Raw genomic sequence first — 19,782 nt, 5'->3', positions numbered from 1 at the left:
CCCAAACCATCTCCTTTGGGTTGAGGTCGGGTGATTGTGGAGACCAGGTCATCTGCTGCAGCACTCCATCACTCTCCTTCTTGGTCAAATAGCAATTACATAACCAGGAGGTGTGTTTTGGGTCATTGTCCTGTTGAAAAACAAATGATAATCCCACTAAGTGCAAACCAGATGGGATGGTGTTTTGCTGCAGAATGCTGTGGTAGCCATGCTGGTTAAGTGTGCCTTGAATTCTAAATAAATCACAGACTGTGTCACCAGCAAAGCACTCCCACACCATCACACGTCCTCCTCCATGCTTCACGGTGGGAACCACACTTTCGGATATCATCTGTTCACCTACTCTGCGTCTCACAAAGACAAGGCAGTTGGAACCAAAAATAAAAAATTTGGACTCATCAGACCAAAGGACAGATTTCCACCGGTCTAATGTCCATTGTTCGTGTTTTATGGCCCAAACAAGTCTCTTCTTCCTATTGGTGTCCTTAAGTAGTGGGTTCTTAGCAGCAATTCGACCATGAAGGCCTGATTCACTCAGCCTCCTCTGAACAGATAATGTTGAGATGTGTTTGTTACTTTATTTGGGGTGCAATCTGAGGTACAGTTAATGCTAATGAAATATCCTCTGCAGAAGAGGTTAACTCTTGGTCTTCCTTTCCTGTGGCGGTCCTCATGAGAGCCAGTTTCATCATAGCGCTTGATGGTTTTTGTGACTATACTTGAAGAAACTTTAGAAGTTCTTGAAATGATCCGCATTGACTGACCTTCATGTCTTAAAGTAATGATGGACTGTTGTTTCTCTTTGCTTATTTGAGCTGTTCTTGCCATAATATGGACTTCACTCAGCTCCTTGTGAGACATCCCTCAAAATCAATGTTCTCACAGTGAGCCTTAGCCAGTTGTATGAGAGAAAATCTGAATCATCACAGAATAAATAACAAATAGGCCCATAGAATGTGCTACAGGAWYGAATTAAGTAAGTAAAATACAAGTTAGGGGCAACATATCCACGAGAAGCCTTTGCCTAAAGGAAATGCGCACCTGCTTCCAAAGTTACTTTTATGGTATTATGCAATGATTCTTATCCTTAAACCGTAACGTTCATTATATTTACTGATTTATACAGTATGTGCCTATAGTCTTCAGAATATATATTTTTATGAAGTCCCCATTGGGATACCATGATTCTGTTCCATCAAACTGATATATGTTGTTTCATTATTACACAAGCATTTACTTATGTACAGTAGTGCTTATACAGTATGTATGGGTTATACATGTTTCATATAGTCTGTCTATAGGTATCACTTTGTTTTGCCAACATTTATCAGACAGATGCATAATACAGGTGAACAAGCCTGACTTAATTCTCCCCCAGATTGTATATACAGTAGACATGGACACCTACTGTATGCAGACCCCTGACAATAAGTCCTACCACTAGTGGTTCTGCTGTCAACTGTGACACCCGGACTGTAGGCACGGGTTTGAAGTTGGGTTTATACAAAGTTAATGGAGGTTGTGTTATTGTGCAGGGTTCTGCATTGTGTTAAGTTGCCGATTGTGTCAACTGTCTGTATGACCTTATAAGGTAAGGGTTGACACTTGAGGATGTAATAGTAATCTCTAAATGGAAAGTGGATGGTGGTGACAATGGACTTTCCATACAGTGTTTCCAAACTAAAATGTAAACTAATAACTTTCAAAAGTTCACAGAGGGTCGTGGCCCATGGATAAACTCTACAGTTTAGAAAAAAAGATAGACTCCAATAAACTACTAACTAGCCTATAGCATAGCTGTTTTATGGGTTGTAGTATCGTTTACAAGCTAATTGCCCTGCTTAATCAATATTGGTGTCCTGATGTTTCTGGGCTGGTTCTATCTGTAAAAAGGTATCTGTGAATTTATATTCAGTAGCATTCATTTTTGTTTCACAGAGTAAACATTGATTCATTATTAAAGCAATACAAACACGGTCTCCCAGTCAGAACAATAATTTGTCTAACTGTGGCAATAAATCGGCATACCAGGTTTGATTGAACAGGGGCCTAAATACAATTTACTTCCACCTAGCAGTTGAGTGGAATGGAAAATGACTTCCAAAGCAAACAGTGTCCCTACAGTATTTATCAGCAATGCAAATCTCTTCTCTCTCACAGCATGACACTACTTTAATGTAGGTTTGTTGACTGTGCCCAGTCAACACATGACTTATTAGTGCAAGTTCAGTGCTATTCATCAGTTGGAAGGAATTAGTCCCACCATCTGATACTGGGAATGAATTACAGTTCATGCTGGTGGAGGGAAATTCTGGACATTAGTGTTTATTGAAACAGATGTTTTGATACATTTATAGATGGGGCTGTAAAACTCCAGTAACTTTCCCAAGATTCCTGAAATTACAACGGAATAAGCAGGAAATGTGGGAAATCTCCAAACAGGATTTTTGGAAAACCAAGGAATTTGGGGAAAGTTACTGGAATTTTGCAACCCTATTTATAGAACTTTGCTTTGCTGTTGCATTTCATTTGGATAACTAACATGTTTGTGTCGATCACATGCGGACCCATTTAATCTTTTGCTGAATCTGCAGAATTGATGACTTGGCTGGAATACGATTTTAACCAATCAGCATTCAGGATTAGACCCACCCGTTGTATAATGAACATCATTCTACGGGGTGTAGAGAAACGCACACATACTGTAGTATGTGGAAATGGTAGGCTGACCAACACATGTTACATATCAAATTTTACTTATGCTGACAAGTACCACCAACTATGAGAACTCAAATAAGCATGGCCTCAACATGAAATGGTAGATGTACAGGGTTTAAATCCGGACCAAATCCATTATTTGGCAGACCATTGCATATGTTCTCAAAGAAGATAGGAAGTGTACCTTCATATGTGGCCTTGAATCCTTGGGACCCGATGGTGTCATCAGACTGGAGATGGAGCCACATCTGGTTGCTCATACTGACTATCAGGTCAGGAACACTAGACCCTGTCAGCCTAAAACACATCACATGGAACTCAATGACTCATTAACTTATTGTCTCTTACTCACATCAGTAGCTTAATTTATTGTTTTCATGCTCCAAAAACTATGGTCATTATTTTCAAGTAAATGGGTAAATGTCTATTAATTACATGACAATTATGTTCAATGTATTATCAAAATAACTGCCCCAATGTATTGTCCTATTTCGTCTGTGTAGACTACAGCATAATTCGGTGCAACTTAAAATCATACAGTGAATGCTGGAGGGAAAGGTTTGAGCGAAAATATTGAGGGAAAGTTTCGAGATAGTAAATGATAAATTCAGGGAATCTGCAGAATACTCACACATAGAGCACTCTCCTGGCATCGCCAATCTTCCCTCCATCCCCCACTGTTAGCGTGTCATATCCTCTCTCAAGATCAAACTCCTCAAAGGCAAGCTTGATAACCTGCTCAAAACCGGATATATGTTCCACATTGGTTCAAGGACAGCCATGATAACATGGCCATAAACCATTTTGCAATTGAACTATTTACCCAATGCTTATTTTGTTACTCTTCTATTCATTCTGATACAAAGTGCTTTGTTTTCCTAGAAATGGTATCAATTAAAATAATTAAATCATAGCAAATTCCCTTTAAAGTGGTTGGGATGTAGCCCTTTCCTGCAGTCAACTGACCTAGTAGCCTCATGGGTGGAATGTTATTCATATTTTTCAGAATTTCATAATGGATAAACATTATAGAAAAATAAAAAAACCTGCCGAAAATCTGGTGGTTCTTTGTGAAACGGTTCTGTTATATTTCAGTCTTCTGTGATGTACTGTATATAAAGTGTAATATTAGGATGTAAACTCAAAATGTAATACATTTCAATACATTACATTACTGTATATCTGACATGGTACAGGTGTCTTCTTTTTTTAAAGTCCAAGACCATGTGTGTGAGGTGTATACTTTTGTTTCAAAGTAGATTTCTTTAAGACTACCAAGAAAGACTCCGTGTGACCCTGATTTAGCCCACTGCAGTAGTTAAATAAATATTTCAGGATTGGTGGGGTTTTGCATGAAAATCTAATCAAATGTGAATAGTGTAATGCGCTATGATTGAATTCTAACCATAGATCCCATGAAATAATATTGAGTCTTTTATCATGTATTGTAGAAAAACATCATAGTACTCTGGTATGCACCATAGCAAACATGGCTTATTCATATTAGAGCAGCAAAATACATCAACATTGCAGCTACTGCAGCTCTATACTTTCAAACACTTGTTGTGTGTGTGTTCTGTGGTAAACAGAATAATTAGCATTGCATAGCATTTGCAAAAAAAAGCACTGCTGTCACAGCTACCAGGGAGACTAAAATAATGAAACCATGAAATACATTTGCAAATCATTTCGTGGTGGCAGTGCAATGATGAACTGGAAAAGAGCAGTTCAAGTATTTGCAATGCCTGGGCACGAACAAAGGCTTGAGAAAAAAAAGATGGCTCCACTTTTGATGCCGGCACAGGAAGAAAAGCAGTTAAAYGAAAATTGGATTTGAGCAGAGATTGCTTGAAGGGAAGAAATAAAGCTTAATTAGGACAAGCCCATTATCAACATCCTCAAATTCTCTCAATTGCACCATTAAATAACCATTATTCCCATCCATATTTTTTTCTCCTGAGACTCAAAGAGCAAATGTATTACCTGTGTAGGTTGGGCTATCCTCACTGAAATATGTAGTACCAAGCCAAGGGGCCCAAAGTGAATGATCAATGTGAYAGCCTAAACCCTTGAGTACGAGTTCACTGATAGCCAGTTTGCTTTTCAAGAGCCACTTATAACTCACCCTGTCATGTAAACTCAACTATTCTGATATAAAACATTGCAGGGATTGATAATAATAATAGCTCATGTAAAGATCTAACACACATTTTACCTCAATGARCAATGACTGCTAACCAATAATTAATAGTCATTTTAATGGAACTTAACAATACAATAATAGATTTGTAGATTTGATAAACGTGGGTTTAATTAGACTGCGAAACCCTCTGTTTGTAATTCAATCTTCATGCATTGCACTTCAAAGCGCACAAAAACTCAAAATTGTGGCTTTGTGGCAATCCAATGTCCATGAGATGTCAATCTTCATTGACCTTTGACATCTCCGCTCCAGCATGTACCATCTGAGAGAAATCGCATTAAAGGAAAATTCCTTTTAAAATGCATCATACGGGGATGTCTCTTGAAAACTTGAGCGCTGACAAACAAAACATTTTGGGACTACGTCAGCAATGTACTAACAAAACAAAAGATTGTTTTTGGGTGGAGTTTTCCTTTAAAGAAAACCAATATCTGCTCAAATTGAATTCCGACCTATGCTTTAATAACAATGAAAAACAGACACTGTACAAATACATACAGCAATGCGATGAAGTCATGGTGACTGGAACAAGCCAATGTTCAAGCAGATAGACAGGCTAGGAATAAATTAGCAATTACACACTGACCTGCCATTTACAACACTAATAGAATATGGAGAGCAATATCCATCTCCATGGCGACTCCCTTTTGGCAGCCAGTAATGATTTAAAAACGCACCTATCCGACAGCCTCATTGGAGTGGTTAAATAATCATAGAAGGACATGTCTTGACCTCTAAAATGGGAAATATTTTGAATGACAGAGCAAGATTCCTAAATGTCCACACAATAGGAATGGGTAACATGATTTGTCAGCATAAATATGAACAGAAAGTATTGATGCTCAATTTGCTTGTAAGGTAATCAATCTACCCGTAATGAATTACAGAGTTCAAGATGCAAAAAGGATTAAGGAGATGTTTAAAATGGTAAACACAAAATTGTATCAGTCCAGATAGAGTATGCTAGAGCTATAGAGTACAATWAAGTCAACTGATTATAAAGAGATAATAAATTAAGGGAGATTATAATTTCTTAMAACAAATACCAATGCGGAGGATTCATTTTATTCAATTAAATGTCAAGCTGTGCCATAACCGTACATACATCCTAAAACAGGTGACTGTTGGCACCCTTTACTAGTCTTCTCTTTATGTCTCTGGGATAACATACTGTCAACAGAGGTAAACATATGTTGTTGTTTTTTACGCAACTGTGATTCTGCTAAGCACCTCTGAAGTTTTTGGACAAGCAATCTGTGTGGAATGTCAAACTTTGTAGTAAGCAGTTTGAGGCAATCTTAAATGAGACGTCTACAATACCACCCTCTCAAATTACCCTGTCAAAAACAGAAAGGGTTTTTACAGAAGACTTAGCAAGAGGAGAAACAGCACTTGTGGTCTATATCAACACAATTGCAAGCTGACAGCGCACCTTGGTGATTGTTCCTTCACCTGGCTTATATACAATATTTTAGGYCACTATTGATTCCTTTGTTTTATACAAAACCGGAAYGCTGGTTCAATGGTTCTGTTTTGTCTTCATTTGTTGAAAAAACATCCATTTGACCTTCTATAGGTTGTTGATGTTTTGTAACTCATCCAAAATAATCACTGTCTGATTGGAACACCTGTCCCTATACAATTTGCCCATCGTTTCGTCTCCACTCAATGATACTGTTTTGTCAAAAGCATCACACTATTTGTTTATGAATACTGTCTACCAGTTACATACACAAGCACAAACACATCGGGGGTATATACAGTGCCTTGGCAAAGGATTCAGACCCCTTCACTTTTTCCACATTTTGTTATGTTACAGCCTTATTCTAAATTTWAAAAAAGGTCCTCACTAATGTATACACAATTCCCATAATGACAAAGCAAAAACAGTTTTTTTTAAAATGTTTGTAAATCTAAAAAACAGAAATACCGTATTTACATAAGTATTCAGACCCTTTGCTATGAGACTCGAAATTGAGCTCAGGTGCATCCTGTTTCCATTCATCATCCTTGAGATGTGTCTACAACTTGTTTGGAGTCCACCTGTGGAAAATTCAATTGATTGTACATGATTTGGAAGGACACACACTTGTCTATATAAGGTCCCACAGTTGACGGTTCATGTCAGAGCAAAAACCAAGCCATGAGGTAGAAGGAATTGTCCGTAGGGCTCAGAGACAGGATTGTGTCGAGGCACAGATCTGGGGAAGGCTACCAAAACATTTCTGCAGCATTGAAAGACCAAAGGAACACAGTGGCCTCCATCATRCTTAAATGGAAGAAATTTGGAACCACCAAGACTCTTCCTAGAGCTGCCCACGCCGGCCAAACTGAGAAATCGGGGGAGAATGGCCTTGGTCAGGGAGGTGACCAAGAACCCGATGGTCACCCTGATAGAGCTCCAGAGTTCCTTTGTGGAGATGGGAGAACCTTCCAGAAGGACAACCATATCTTCAGCACTCCACCAATCAGGCKTTTATGGTAGAGTGGACAGACGGAAGCCACTCCTCAGTAAAAGGCACATGACAGCACGCTTGGAGTTTGCCAATGAAACCAAGATTGAACGCTTTGGCCTAAATGCCAAGCGTCACGTTTGGAGGAAAGCAGGCACCGCTCATTACCTGGGCAACACCATCCTTACGGTGAAGAATGGTGGTGGCTGCATCATGCWGTGGGGATGTTTTTCAGCGGCAGAGACTGGGACGGAAAGATGAACGGAGCAAAGTACAGAGAGATCCTTGATGAAAACCTGCTCCAGAGCGCTCAGGAAATCAGACTCGGGTRGAAAGTTCACCTTCCAACAGGACAATGACCCTAAGCACACAGCCAAGACAACGCAGGAGTAGCTTCGGGACAAGTCTCTGAATGTCCTTGAGTGGCCCAGCCAGAGCCCGGACTAGTACCCGATCGAACATCTCTGGAGAGACATGAAAATAGCTGRYCAGCGARGCTCCCCATCCAACCTGACAGAGCTTGAGAGGTTCTGCAGAGAAGAATGGGAGGAACTCCCCAAATACAGGTGTGCCAAGCTTGTAGGTTTATACCCAAGAAGACTCGAGAGTGTAATCGCTGCCAAGGGTGCTTCAACAAAGTACTGAGTAAAGYGTCTGAATATTTATGTAAATGTTATATTTACGTTTTTTTWAAACCTGTTTTGCTTTGTCATTGTGTGTAGATTTATGAGGAAAATAACTAATATCTAATCAATTTTAGAATAAGGCTCTAACAAAATGTTCAAAAAGTTCAGGGGTCTGAATACTTTCCGAATGCATGTATATTAATGTGCCTCGTGGGGCATCAATGATCATGAGGAAGGTGAGGGATCAGCCCAGAACTACACGGCAGGACCTGGTCAATGACCTGAAGAGAGCTGGGACCACAAAGAAAACCATTAGTAACACACTACGCCGTCATGGATTAAAATCCTGCAGCGCACGCAAGGTCCCCCTGCTCAAGCCAGCGCATGTCCAGGCCCGTCTGAAGTTTGCCAATGACCATCTGGATGATCCAGAGTAGGAATGGGAGAAGGTCATGTGGTCTGATGAGACAAAAATAGAGCTTTTTGGTCTAAACTCCACTTGCCGTGTTTGGAGGAAGAAGAAGGATGAGTACAACCCCAAGAACACCATCCCAACCGTGAAGCATGGAGGTGGAAACATCATTCTTTGGGGATGCTTTTCTGCAAAGGGGACAGGACGACTGCACCGTATTGAGGGGAGGATGGATGGGGCCATGTATCGGCTATTTCAGTCACAACAGTTGCTGACAGGTGTATAAAATRGAGCACACCACCATGCAATCGCCAGAGACAAATATTGGCAGTAGAATGMRCTTACTGAAGAGCTCAGCTGCGAAGTGGTTGGCCAAACATGTRCACAGAACGGGAACACCGAGTGCTGAAGCGCGCAGCGCGTAAAAATTGTCTGTCCTTGGTTGCAACACTCACTACCGAGTTCCAAACTGCCTCTGGAAGCAATGTCAGCACAATAACTGTTTGTCAGTGGGCTTCATGAAATGGGTTTACATGGCCGAGCAGCTGTACACAAGCCTAAGATCACCATGTGCAATGCGCAATGCCAAGCGTCGGCTGGAGTGGTGTAAAGCTCACCGCCATAGGACTCTGGAGCAGTGGAAACGCYTTCTCTGGAGTGATAAATCACACTTCACCATCTGGCAGTCCGATGGACAAATCTGGGTTTGACACATGCAAGGAGAACGCTACCTGCCCCAATACAGAGTGCCAACTGTAAAGTTTGGTGGAGGAGGTCTGAGGCTGTTTTTCATTGTTCGGGCTAGGCTCCTTGAAGTGAAGGGAAATCTTAATGCTACAGCCTACAATGACATTCTAGACGATTCTGTGCTTCCAACTTTGGAGAAGACACTTTCCTGTTTCAGCAAGACAATGCCCCTGTGCACAAAGTGAGGTCCATACAGAAATAGTTTGTCGAGATGGGTGTGGAAGAACTTGACTGGCCTGCACAGAGCCCTGACCTCAACCCCATAGAACACCTTTGGGATGAATTGGAATGCCGACTGCGAGCCTGGCCTTAGCGCACAACATCAGTGCCCAACCTCACTAATGCTCTTGTGGCTGAATGGAAGCAAGTCCCCGCAGCGATGTACTGATTTGATTATTGTCATATTCCTATGAGGGTATGCCAGGTGATGCTGAAATACACAGCTCAGGTTAGAGCATAACAAAAGTCAAATTGTGAGTCAAAACATTCATTCAAATTATAGTGTCCACTGAATGTGCATTTAAGGTGCATTTTCCAAAATTCAATATTCCCTGACAGGTGCTATGTCAGTGACTCTTCAAAAAAAAACTCTCTGGTGTGTTTCAATAAGTATAAACAAGATAGTGAAAAAGAAGAGCAACTGTCAGCTCACTATCCCAAGAGACTCTAGGATCTCTGCAATTTTCGAGTCTCTTTTTCAATGTTTTAAAACCCAAGTCAAAACCCATGTTTTCCACCAAGATAAAGGCTCATATGTTTCAATGATGACATGCCACAAATACGAGAAGGAAATAATGAACAGTTGACTTCTGCAGCAAGTAATAATTACAGGTAAAAACATAATTCAGAACAGTAATTGAATTACAAGACATGGACTACTTTTGGATAATTCMACAGTTTAGAATTTGCTAAACTAATTGAGAATAGGTTTAAGGAAAGGAACAAACATATCAATTTGCACGGCAGACAGATAGGAAAATTTGACAGAACTCTGGCCTTCGGGAGACGATTTAAAGGTTGAACTCACTTAATGAATCCAACGTSAATCTCTAATGAACATGTACAGTAGTAGGTGCAAGATACCTCCATTGTTATCAGGTTCTTGCTGAATTGGGCAAGCTGAATACCTGGGTGACATGTCAAACTTTTAACAGCATTCTCAAACTACTTTGTAAAGTAATTTCTAGCTTGACTTAATTCACCCGAGTGCTGATCTGTGGCTGCACCAAGAAGGTGAAGTTCCATTAATTATGTTCATAGGGAGTTTTGGTTTTGGGTGGACAGTGTTAACGGCAGCATAACAAATACTGGTGGTCACATGCAGAAATTCATATTCATCAGAGATGCAGCAATTTACAGCCAAGTGACTAATTATTCATTTATAATCCTTTTGAAGCGTTCCATTTCCTTTAAGGCACTCCTTCTTGAACTATCCATAATTTACAGCAGAAGATATTAATTACTGTTTGTTTTAGCTTTAGTTCTCTGACCCCTACGTGGCACGAGGGATATAAAAGACAAGTAGAAACCAGTAATTAAACCGTTTTAAGTGGGCCCTCTTTACAAAATAAGCTTTTTTTCTGTTAATTTCCCCATTTATATTTGTTATGCTAATTTAGTGATTCTAATACCACTTGTATGCCAATGAACACAATAGCATTGCATTAATACCATATCATAATCATAATTATGTGCTTGGATACCCCTTTCATTAGATGTCCTGTTGGTTCACTGTCACAATAAAATGGATTKTCCTTCAACTACATCCAAAATAATGTGATTTTGACATTTTTGACAACACAAACTGAGTTAAATTATTGYAGTTGAACCATTCACCTTGCAGAGAGACTCATTAGCACGGCTATGCATGCTGATAACTCACTATGATATAAAGAAAGAACATAAAAAGAAAGAAAGCAAAAAGAAAGAAAATAAATGTGACTCACCTTCCTATTGTCCAGTGCTGTTATGACCCAAACACAGTGGGCATTGTTGTCATACTGAACAGGGTAATTAGGAGAGGTGATGAAGCCCTTTGGTCCTCTTGAATTAGAACCACATGTTCTCGCTGTTGAAATAAAATACAAATACATTTAGCAGACAAAAATAAGTAAATGCTACATTGGAAGGGAATACCTAGTCAGTTGCACCACAGAATGCATTCAACCTAAATGTATCTTCCGCATTTAACCAAACCACCCTGAATCAGAGAAGAGTGGGGGGCTGCCTTAATCYATGTCATCGGTGGCCGGGGAGCAGTTGTTGTTGGRGATTAACTGCCTTGTTCAGGGGCAGAACGGAAGATTTTTCCACATTGCTGGCTCGGGGATTCGAACCAGCAACCTTTGGGTTACTGCACCTAATTACTGAACATTTAATTACTCATTACTTAACATTTATCCTGAAGATTGGTGAGTGAAATCATCAAGAGGTGAAGAAGCAGAGTCTGACATCACCCATTGTCTGGTTAAAATGACTGAAAATGATTAATTATGAAATCTCTGATGACTACGCCGTGCGCCTGTTAATTATCGAAGAGTCAGAGGGTTCWGAAGTTGGTAGAAAAAACTCCTAAACGAGCACATCCTTCATTCACAGGTCGGAAAAGCATTCTATAATTAACTCTAAATAATCACCTGGGATTATACATATCCGGGAGAGTACAGAGCAGCAGTGGATCTCTGGAGGCCTTTTAACTTCACATTTAATGGCTTCTACCTGGTACTTAGCTCCGCATGGAGAGGGTGATGGTGGAGAGAGGTCTGGGGGCGAGGGGGTAGTAGAGTGTTATTCTTAAAGGGTTTACCGGGCGACGCTGTGACAAAAAGTGTCTGGATCGATCAGTACTCCCCAGGAATGGTGCTAAGAAATTGTCAAACATGGTTACTCTTTCCTTCTGGATGGCTGACATACTGCCTCATTTCATTTTGATTAATGTCATCTGGAGGCCTGTGTCCTCTATGGCTTTGAAAGTTAGACCTCTGCGGATCTCACCTCCAGTGGGCATTAGCTGCCTGTACACACCAATAATACAACTGTGAGCCGATCATCAGTTACCATCAGTATAGCCACAACTGTAATTTACAGTTTGGTAGCACTTAACCTAACCTATATGGATTGTGATTGCGATTATCTCCTGTGAAACAAAATAAAAAAACATGTCATGCATGCTTCCCTAAAAAACATGTCATGTTTCCCCTAAAAGACATGTCACGCTTCCCCTAAAAAACATGTCACGCTTCCCCTCAAAAACATGTCATGCGTCCCTCAAAAACATGTCATGCGTCCCTCAAACACATGTCATGCGTCCCTCAAAAACATGTCATGCGTCCCTCAAAAACATGTCATGCTTCCCTCAAAAACATGTCATGCTTCCCTCAAAAACATGTCATGCTTACCTAAAAAAACATGTCATGCTTCCCTCAAAAACATGTCATGCTTCCCTCAAAAACATGTCATGCTTACCTAAAAAAACATGTCATGTTTACCTAAAAAATATGTCATGCTTCCCTAACTATAAATGGATAGGGATTACTGATAAATAGTGCATTTAGCAAAAATATAAAAAAGTAAACAAATGTTTTTATTTTTGTACACAGTCTGTGCCAGCAAAAGTGAACCATGCAGTCATAATAGTTTTGGAAGCTCATGTGGTATTAATCATAGCTATTAACAGTTCAAAAGCAGTTACTACTTCTCACAGATGGCTAGCAACTACATGTCTCAATAAAGACATAAATAAGACGTTTCAATGCTTTTAAATCAAGGTGATTGAATCTTCAATAGCCTTTGTAAATTCCAGCTAAAYCCATGGTAATATGAGGAATAGAGAACATTCAAGTATTTGACCTGGCTAGTAGGTAACAGTTAAATCCTCTAAATACAATGATATCTGTACTGTCGTGCCTCACCATTAAACACCCCACACCCTCCTCACCACTGGTGAKGAGGTGTGACATTGTACATCTTAATTTGACTGGTTTCTCACAGCAGTTAAATAATCCTGCAGCAACAGGAAATATGAATTATGTGAAATGTTTAAGTGGAAATTTTAACTTTAGAAGCCTTTTTAAACATTGAATACACTACAAGTTTTGGATTTACAAATACTCTGCCACAACAGGGTGATCAAATTAAGAGAGCATATCTGTACCTACAGAAAGTGTTGCGATGGTAAAAGAGCCTGCCTGCGTTCACACTTACTGCGGCAGATAGGCCTGTGGTCACTCCATGCGGCCAACGTCTCTGTCACTCTCTGGCAAGTGATGCTCTTTGATCCCTGAAGCACATAGCTGTCATCACAGGAAAACTGGATGCTGGCTCCGACCCTGTAGGAATTGGAGAAACAAATGACCTGCCGCACAGAGCACGGCATCAACCCCTAACTCCTCTATGCCTGTGACAGACTTCCTTCTGTCAAATCTGCAACAAGCAACATGGGATAAAAAAAATCTATTTCCACCAGTAGATTGCTATGGTGTGTTCCAAARAACCAAATGTAACTTTTTTTGGTCTGTGAACAAGTTCCCTCAATTTCTCAAATGTTTTTAGTTTTTAATGGTGATAAGTACATCTGCCTCCTTAACAAACCAGTAATGGCCCTTGTTGAATTAAGGCATCTTCTCTAAGAGGGTCTTATCACCTATTGTGCGGGTCTAATTTCAGTCACTAATGGTGATGGCATAGCAGTGGGGGTTTAAAAATGCCTATTCCACACAGCAGGGATCGCCTTGATTAAAGCTGTTCCACACAGTTCCCAATTCACTGAGGCCAAACCTGATGAGAGTGAAGCAAAGGAACCCACTGAAAGTCTGAGCCCATCCTCTTCCCATTCTCTGGAATCCCAGGATCTGGACAAATGTCTGCTGCCATGCCCCCTTGGCTCACTACAGAAAGAGGATAAAGGTGGAATACAGAGTGGTGAGAAAAGAAGTAGCAAATCTATTGAATTACTTGTGACAGATATTATAAAATAATACCAGGAAAGTTATGCGCCTCAAGTGCACTGTATAGTCTGGGTAAGTCAAATGTAATGTGATAAGCTTGATTGTACAGTTTTTATGTTTAGTTTATTAATTGACAGTACAAAATATACACACTGATGGTTAGAAAAAAGGTTAAGAGTTTGCTATGGGATTATACAGAGTCTCGGATACTTTTAACAAAGGCCCATATTGATGCTCCATAACAAGTGCTGACAAGAATCGGAAAGGTATTATACTAGAAACACAGGGCCAGAAGCAAGAGACAATGGTGACAAACAGCACTCTCACAATCATAGGATTAGAGCAATTAATCCTAATTTCATGTTCTAACAAGATCACGCTCCATTAGTCTCAATGAAAGGAAATGATTCCTCTATCGCTGCCATTAATTCAGAAGCCATGAATGAATACAAAGATGAGTCCACTTACAGTTACTGCATATTTAGATCATTGGCAGTAAAATGATCAATYAAAACTTTGGGAGACAATTTGGTCTAATAATGACTTTCAGAATAGAATTGCATTGATCATTGTGTGCTGTTGCACTGAAAACATTCATGTGAACGAAGAAGTTAAGTCTCTAATGGCCATAACACAGACTGAAACAAATCATTACACCTAATCCCCCTCACAAAAGAGGTTTCTAACCTCAAGGGTATTTTCCTGGTTAAATAAAGGTTTAATAAAAACATTACAAAACGAAATGCATTGCATCTAACAGTCCTGGACAATACCCTGGATACAACGTTTAGTGTATTCTATCCTGCAATATAATACACATTAAGTAATGTTAACATACACTGTGTAAAAAAGTGTACAAAACATTATGAAAAACATTATGAACATGACAGACTGACCAGGTAAATCCAGGTGAAAGCTATGATGCTTTATTGATGTCAATCAAATCAAATTCTATTTGTCACATGCGCCGAATACAACCGTGAAATGCTTACTTACAAGCCCTTAACCAACAATGCAGTTTTAAGAAAATCCCCCAAAAAGTAAGAGATAATGATAACAAATAATTAAGAGCAGCAGTAAATAACAATAGCGGGGCTATATACGGGGGGTACCGGTACAGTGTCAATGTCAATGTGCAGGGMGAACCGGTGTCGAGGTAATTGAGGTAATTATGTATATGTAGGTAGAGTTATTAAAGTGGCTATGCATAGATAATAACAGAGAGTAGCAGCAGCAATCAGCATAGATGAAGGGGAGGAGACCGCTTAAATAATGTTTTTTAAGCCTTGAGACATTTGAGACATGGATTGTGTATGTGTGCCATTCAGAGGGTGAATGGGCAAGATAAAATATTTAAGTGCCTTTGAACYGGGTATGGTATTAGGCGCCAAGCACACCAGTTTGTGTCAAGAACTACAATGCTGCTGGGTTTTTCACACTCAACAGTTTCCCGTGTGTATCAAGAATGTTCTACCACCCAAAGGACATCTAGCCAACTTGACACAACTGTGGGAAGCATTGGAGTCAACATGGGCCAGCATCCCTGTGGAARGCTTTCGACACCTTGTAGAGTCCATGCCCCAACGAACTGAGGCTTTTCTGAAGGCAAAAGGGGGTGAAACTCAATATTAGGAAAGGTCTGTTTCGTACACTCAGTGTATGTTAGCATATGCACAATTGCAAATTTACGTAAGAAGGTAAGAAAATGGTCATACAATTTACAGAACAAGAGTTGGATAGGTGCATTTATCAAAACAACAATACATTTTTATAGTGAACCTGATAATAAGCTTTGCTTAAAGAGAAATAAATGAACAGGTGGATCAACAGCTATAGAAATAAAACAGCCTCTACAAGTAAATGTTTCATCATAACATTTGTATGGGTTGCATTCAGATATGAAATATGTACTTCCACCTTGTGATGACAGGAGCTTTAATGATTCACTGCTCGTGGCAATATAACGAAAACAAACTGTGAAAAGGTCATGCTTCATAGCATATCCTCTTCCACCATTCCTGTGCCAGTGTGTGTTTGTGTTCTCACCTTAATTTCTGCATCATTCTGTCACATAACCTCAGTTTGTTTACGGGCCCAGAACCACATTAGGTCAGCTTACACATCATTTTAACTTGGTCACAAAAAGCTGGTGCAAAAGGCATTGAAAAAAACAAAACTTTTTTGTTGTTGCCCTTTTTCCATCCATTCCTTTTGATGCACTGCACAGTAATCACAGACTACAGAATCCTTTCATACTGTAAACAATTTCTATGCGTGAACTCTCAATGTACCATGTGGCTTTGGTTTAAGTGACCATTACTTTCTATAAAAGATCAACATGCTACTTGCGAGAAATCGTATATTGGAGGATACGTACAGAWGTAGGATTTTTATTTGAACCAGTATGCCACAGCAGGAAAGTAATCCTGCAGCAGCAGGACATGTGGATTATAATTAATAGTCATTTTTTGTAGGGGTTGATATATTTTTTGTTAGGGCAAATAAAGTCTGACATTTTAAAGTGGAAATTACAAACTTTAGAAGCCTTTTTAAACCTTGAATACACTATAAGAGTGATAAAATTAAGATCATACAAGTGCATTTGAGAATGTATTAACCGTATCCCATGAAATCCGGTGCAATAATAATGCTAAAATMTTCATTTCAAGCCAAGGTCAGAGAATGTGTTGATGGAGTGAGCGGCATGGACAGCCATTGCTATCCCTTTTGATCAATTGTCATGTATTTCTGTTTGATGTTGTCTTCAAATGTCACCTCCTGTGAATCCTGATATTAGTTTTAAAAAGTTCCACCATCCAATCAAAGCTTTTGTCCAGCTTACTGATGTGCTGTTTGCACCACCATTTCTGTTTCCTGTTCTGCCCAATGATAATCTTACTCCACTTTTCTGTGTTAGGACTTTGGTTTGAAAATGAAAAGGATCATGACTTTACTTTCATACTAGTTTTATTTCTTATGTTAATAAAGCTATTTTGTCYGTCAGCGTGTTTTTTAGCAGGGAATTTATAACAGGGAGAACAACAACAAAGCATCCATTCCTCTCACAGCCTCCCCACTTRGACACTTCTCTAGACTACTGTTATAATCAATGATGAAGCCCACATAGCTCACTTCTGCTGCGAAAGGTAAACTTCCCACTCCACCAATGGCTGCTGGACTACTATCATTCAAGATCCCCGGATTGGCTTCTTTAAGATAAATATTTGGGTACTGTCACCGATAACAAACTGAAKTTTGCTGCACACACAGATACCAATTTGTAAAATCCTTCCATTTTCTGAGAATGATTTCATTATAAATATAACTACAGTAACTATATTTTATAGATTTGTTCATCTGTTTTAACTGTTTCCATGGCTGCCTAGTTTGGGATTTGAAGTAAACACCAATGATTGGAACAGACTGAATATGCTTGTGATGGTATTCAGTGAGGTCATCATGATACAACAGACAGCACTCAGAAAGATTCATGTACTAAAGTATCTAATACAGTATCTACTACAGTATCTACTACAGTATCTACTACAATATCTACTACAGTATCTACTACAGTATCTACTACAATATCTTCTACAGTATCTACTAAATTATCTACTACAGTATCTACGATGGTATCTACAGAATCTACTACAGTACCTACAGTATAGTATCTACTACAGTATTAATACAGTATCTTATACACTATCTTCTACAGTATCTACTACTGTACAGTATCTAATATTTTATAGGTAAAGCTAAGACAATTTTAGATAGTGACCAATGTAGCTTGAATAACAAACTTCTTCCTTTAGGCCTGCATTTTTATGCTACCCAACGTTAATCACAATAGAACAAAGAACTCTTTCATCCCACATGCAATCAATCTACTAAACTTGTGCAGGTAGAGGTGCTTKTTTTGATCGGGAATTGGAGACCATCAAAAGGAAGGGTAATTAATAACCACACACTATTGTATTCTCCCGCAGATAATAGCAAGGTTTCGACCAGAAGGTTTTCGCCAGGACTTCAACCTTAGCCTGGCAAAGACCTTCTGGTCGAAATTCTGCAATAAACTGTGGAAGCATTTATTTCCCTTCTATATTATGTTGTTATCCTAAGCATTGGATCTAGTCTAGTTTTAAAAAGCTGGCAAACTATTTACAGAGGTGGGCAGCCAGTTTGGATCAGTATCAATTCATTCTTGGTCCAATGGGGATACCCCTTTGATGGCAAACACAGGCTCCACACTGTGTAGGTGGTTGGAATTTTTAACCCCGTGAAAAAAGAGAAGCCATCTCGGTGATCAATGTCAGACATCTTTCCAGCCATCAGCAAAATTTACAAAAAATCTGCCTTTTCAATGAAGATTAAAATAATTCTGTCCAACTGAAATTTAGCTGTAGTAATTAGATGTCTTGGAGGATATGAGGAGAAGGCTGGCAAAAATCCGGGGTTTGGCCAGAGTGCATGATTTTACACCTCTGCTCTTTAAATGAGCACCATGGGATCTTTAATGACCACAGTGAGTCAGGACCTGAGCTTAATCCCTCATCTAAAAGTGTCTGGTGATGGTGATAATATGCATATTCATATATGAATGACCACATCAATTCTGGCTTTGCAGAATTTAGAATGTTTTAATGGCAGTTAAGAGTTACAAACTTGGTTAATAATTACCTGAGCCTATTGATGCTATTCAAGTATATAAAGTGGACTTGTTTTATACACTGCATTATGTTGCCGAGTTGACTAGGTTGCCTTACACCAGAGTCACAAAATAGTGTGTTTATAATTGCTATTTGTTTATCCATCCAGGATCTAATATCACCATATATTGTACCTAAAATGTKAATTCCAGATTAGAAATGGTGCCTCACTTTTGCAAAGTCAGTCATTTAGTAACACTAATTGCAATAGAACATGCTTTATGAAGCATAGCATGGAACAAATTATTAATACAATTTAATGTGGTGTTAAAGAGGGGGTTGTTTTCCCCATACCATTATAGATAGCATCAAGGGCATCTTTTGGAAAATACATTATGGAAATTGTGCAAACATTAAATGCTAAGCAAACACTCTAAATTGGATTATGGTATGTGTGTACATATGGATGTGTGAAAATCATCATGATCAATTATGCACAGAATTATGTGTGATAGCTACTCATGTCTAACTGATAATCAAACATATTACCACTTAAAAAAAAATATCTATAAAAAAAATACTATGACCTTAATTGTATTTCTTCCCTGGAAACTCAGTAGTGGTACTAGCTGGGTTTGAAATGCATTTTGGGCCACTAGCCAGTGTGAATTAAAAAAGTTCAATGTATTTCTTGTAACAGCGTTTTGATCAAAGGTGGTTATTTGTCATGTCAAAGAGATTGTATGTGCACATACATACAGATGTAGGATCTTAATTTGATCACCCACTTTGACATTTCAGACATGATTTTCCCTTAAGGAAACTGTAGCAACCACTACAAAAATGTCCATTAATTAATAATATAATAATAACATGATAATTCACATTTCCTGTTGCTGCAGGTTAATTTTCATGCTGTAGCAAACTGGCTCAAAWTAAGATCCTCCATCTGTATCCATACACACATCACATCGGYAACCACCTGATCACCATGCATACGCATACGTCAGACTGGGTGGATTTCYTGGATT

The 19,782-nt window shown here is 39.2% G+C and overlaps 1 protein-coding gene across 1 annotated transcript in view; it reads right to left on the bottom strand.

The window, feature by feature from the left end:
• Positions 1-19,782, bottom strand: part of LOC111968271 (CUB and sushi domain-containing protein 1-like) — a 441,455-nt gene that overhangs the window by 132,881 nt on the left and 288,792 nt on the right. Inside the window, exons 8-12 of the mRNA XM_070444995.1 lie at positions 13,964-14,045; positions 13,363-13,487; positions 11,106-11,227; positions 3,350-3,453; positions 2,903-3,015 (exon numbers count right to left, since the gene is read on the bottom strand). Coding sequence (XP_070301096.1) covers positions 2,903-3,015; positions 3,350-3,453; positions 11,106-11,227; positions 13,363-13,487; positions 13,964-14,045 — 546 coding nt within the window. The remainder of the gene's footprint in view (positions 1-2,902; positions 3,016-3,349; positions 3,454-11,105; positions 11,228-13,362; positions 13,488-13,963; positions 14,046-19,782) is intronic.

This window comes from Salvelinus sp. IW2-2015, linkage group LG8 (genome assembly GCF_002910315.2).
Source record: "Salvelinus sp. IW2-2015 linkage group LG8, ASM291031v2, whole genome shotgun sequence".
Lineage (NCBI taxonomy): Eukaryota > Metazoa > Chordata > Actinopteri > Salmoniformes > Salmonidae > Salvelinus > Salvelinus sp. IW2-2015.
Note: the sequence above shows the minus strand (reverse complement) of the source record. Positions and strands in the feature narration are given on the sequence as shown.